The 4,051-nt window shown below is 28.8% G+C and overlaps 1 protein-coding gene across 1 annotated transcript in view; it reads right to left on the bottom strand.

Annotated features, from left to right (window-relative positions):
• btv (beethoven) overlaps positions 1 to 4,051 on the bottom strand; it is a gene marked incomplete at its 3' end in the record, with an annotated part of 240,143 nt that overhangs the window by 132,529 nt on the left and 103,563 nt on the right. The window contains 3 exon segments of the mRNA XM_067051518.1: positions 2,280 to 2,470; positions 3,377 to 3,568; positions 3,674 to 3,898. Of these exon segments, the coding sequence (XP_066907619.1) occupies positions 2,280 to 2,470; positions 3,377 to 3,568; positions 3,674 to 3,898 (608 nt within the window).

Below are 4,051 nucleotides of genomic sequence, written 5' to 3'. Positions count from 1 at the left end.
ATAAAATAAATATAAATACATATAAACAGTTAGAAACTTTAGACTCACAAAAGAAAATGATTTAACTAACTTACATTTTAATAACATCCTCATGCGATCTAATAACCATTGCAGCACTCTAATCATCTTTTTTTGCAAATATTTTGCAATTTTTAAACCATACATATTTGTATGATTTTTGCTTCTGTGCTGCTTTAGCATCGCAAAAAAGACATCTATTTGTAGCAGTAAGTCTCTCATTAACAAATATTCTAGACGGCTCTCCTTTGATCCAGCCGAGATCTCTTGTAGACAATGCTTTTCTTTGTCTTATATGTTGCATAATATTTTGCTTGTCTATGCGACGAAGAAAACTTACGATTACACCAGGAAAATTTGTATTAGGTATATCTTTCGTTCTGTAGCAGTAATCTATAGCGTTTTCTCCGATGTTCAGATTAATTTTATTGCAAATATCTTGTATGATTGTTATAAGATTTTCCTTCGGTTTAAAAGGAATTCCCTTTATTTCTATGTCGTTAGAAAATTTTTCTTGCTCCATTACATAGCATACTAATTAATCCGTGACCGGACATATATAAATTACATATAATTACATGGTATAATAACATAGAAAGAAAACAGTTTTTTTCCCCCCAGTTTCCTTTTACAATCAATTCCAGTCTATAGACTAGATCCTCTCTAGTGACTCGTTAAACAAATTCACTATTAGACGGCAATGTGAGATCAAACCATTAATAATAGTCACAGCAGTAGATCAGTTTACCAAAAAACCAACAAATAAATACATTTTACCAGAAAAAAACTAATACATAAATTCAAAGGAAAATACAATAAATAGGCGGTTAAAAGAAACACTTGAATGGATAAATAAGTTTTAAAAAAAAATCAGCAATTTTAAAACTTAAATTAAATCAGCTCATAAATAAAAGTTAATCAAAGTGTATGAATTTCATGTTTTAAGGTGTTTACATCGGGACCTGCTCGTGCTGTACTTCAGGTACCCTGATTGTATTTTAAAATTATAATTAAATTAGTGTGGAACAAAGTTTGTTGGATGAATTGGATTCCAACACATCTGAAATTTCTTACTAGACCTCCTAATAGAGTGATGAGCAAATGTTTTATCAAGAGTGAAATCAGCAATTCTATCTCTTTATCAAATCCCCCAACATGATTGCAACCTGAAGGTGGAACTTTGTGTCCTCCAGGTGCAATAATCAACCTGGTTTATATGTTAACTGAAGTCTATAGGACTAAAGCATAAGAAGGAACCTTATTCAATGATTTTTTCAATAAAACCTGCAGTGGCTTGTGATCTGTTCCTACTAATAAGTCTTCCTTCCTAAAATTATATCATCTAAACTTTTTCCATTTCAAAGCATATGCTCAGTAATTATATTCTCACATAATAAATATCTATTTTGAACCTCTATAAAGCTTGGGAATAAGCCAATAATTGGCCATCTTAAATTAAAGCGGCCCTCAAGCTCAACTAACTGGAATCTACAGTCAGTGATTTTCCAGGGTTATAATAGCCTATAACTGTAGCATTACATAACTGCAACTTTGAATGTCTGAAAGTTGAACTGATATGCTCAATATCTATGGAATAATATAAGGCATATTTTATAACCTTTCTATGTGAATATTTATATAAATCATATGATCTTCTATAATTTTTACAATATTAATGACAAAATTAGAAATATGAATAGTTGTAAGGCTAATATTTCAATTGATAATTGCATGGAATCAACTTATATTTTTAAAAACAAAGCTGAGATGTGGGAAATGGAATTAGTCCCAATTGGTGAGGAGGTAAGAATTTCAGTTAAATTTGACAAGCCAAGAGAAAGAGTCATTATATAACTATAGCTCCAAATTAGATGAGTTTACATTAATTAATTATTTTTTATTTAATTTTAAGTTCTATGGTATACATTTTAAGGTCGATTTATTAAATTTTTCACTTTTTTTTATAGTTATAAATCTGGTGAATGACCAATGGAACAAAACCAGTTGTAACTTAAATAAAAATTAGTACAGGAAAACAATCTCAAGTTATTCTTCATATTTATAACTGTATTATTGGCTGTAAATATATATTTTACAAAATAAATCCTCATACAATTATACATAAGATTAAGAAAAGCCATTCATAAATAATTTTTAGACAATTTCATATAACACAATGTGCAATATAATAGTAAATTTAAAGTAGGGGTTATGCTTTAAAAGCTAATGAACTAAGGAAGTAAAAGAAGTACAACAATTACCTTAAACACTTTTCCCAATTCCAGTCAGTAAGAGAGGTGACATTTATTTCTATTAAATTATTTACTACATATAAGTTGTATATTGCATCCATTAACAACAATTTTAATTTGCTGCTCAACAATAAAGCTGTGTCATCGGACAATGTTCCAGATAAATTAACAATTTGAGCTGTATAATCAGAGTATTTTTTCTAAAAAAAAATTTTAAATATATATAGTATATGTAAACATACCCACACACACACACACATATGTATTATTTATACCATGTCTAGTCTACCACGAGCAGTCATTTGATCATTTGAACAATTTGTGTTAATTAGGAATTTGTACAGTGCACTCCTGAAAATGTTTTACGAGTCCACAATATAATTATAGATCTACAGCCAACACTTACAAAGCAATAAGTTCACTTTGATCAGTGAAGTTTGGTATAAATTTATCGAAAAAACAGTCAAAACTGTAATAAAGCATATCTTTCTATAGAAGGCAGTTTCCAACAAAAGTACCTTATAGATTTACTCAATACATGTCCAATAAACCAAACAAATTGGGTAACAAATTTTGGTTGGCTTCCGATATAAGTAGTGAGTATATTGTATACGGCTTTTCAGATTTGGGAAAAGATGAAAGGAAAGAATATTGGTCCCACTTGGGGATTTTTTAACTTTGAAATTAGCAGAACCACTGAACAGGCCATGGAAGAAATATAACAACTGACAATTTTTTTTACAAGCCTGTTATTAATGATTAAACTTTAAAAAAAATTCAAGCTTGTTGGAACTATTCACAGAAATAAAAGAAACTACTAAAATCAGTGAGACAGGTAATGGATAGTACGACATGCTTCTCAATAATAATATACAAATCGAATGGTTTTATTCTTACGATTTACAAAGCTAAACCCAATAAAAAAGTATTTATACTTAGTTCAATGCATTTATCCGTTCAAATTGAAAAAAGTGGCAGAACATATATACCAGAGACAATTAGTGGCATTGTATTTATATGTTATGTTTTTTCATAAATATAATATCTGTTCTCTCTCTATACATATACATACATATACAAAATTAATAATAAATATTGAGGATTACCATTATTTCTTTCAGAAAACTGGTTAGAGTTCTACTTTTTATTGCTGATTCACAACTATTCGTGAAATTGATCTGTTCACTTAAACACATTATCTGAGAGGGATACTTTTGTGGATCTGGATGTTCTAAACATTGAAAAAGTAATTCTTTCAGGGATAATTTAATAGTTTTATCCAACACTTCCAGCCAATCCTAGATCCAAATTAAACAGCATGGTGAATTATGATGAATTTATAAACAAACAGAAAATATAAAATTAAAAGTAAAGAATACATAATTAACACAAACAATATACACCTCAATATCATTGGTGACAGCAACACCTTTAACAAGTTGAACTTTTTCACCTTGAGATGAAACAACACTTGTAATAATATTATCAGCAAAAACTACAGAATGAACCCCAGGAAATATTTTTCTTAAGTGAGATTGTAAAATTTCCTTCTTATTTGGCTGTCCCAAAATTTCCAATAGATCATTATCACTTATGAAGTAAAATCGTGGAAATTTTAAACGTTTTTCCTGTAATTTATAATTGTAATGCATTACATACAATATATATATATATATATATATATATACACACACACACATATGTATTATTTATACCATGTCTAGTCTACCACGAGCAGTCATTTGATCATTTGAACAATTTGTGTTAATTAGGAATTTGTA

Source organism: Halyomorpha halys, unplaced genomic scaffold, assembly GCF_000696795.3.
Source record: "Halyomorpha halys isolate HHAL.00 unplaced genomic scaffold, Hhal_1.1 Scaffold598.1, whole genome shotgun sequence".
Lineage (NCBI taxonomy): Eukaryota > Metazoa > Arthropoda > Insecta > Hemiptera > Pentatomidae > Halyomorpha > Halyomorpha halys.
Note: the sequence above shows the minus strand (reverse complement) of the source record. Positions and strands in the feature narration are given on the sequence as shown.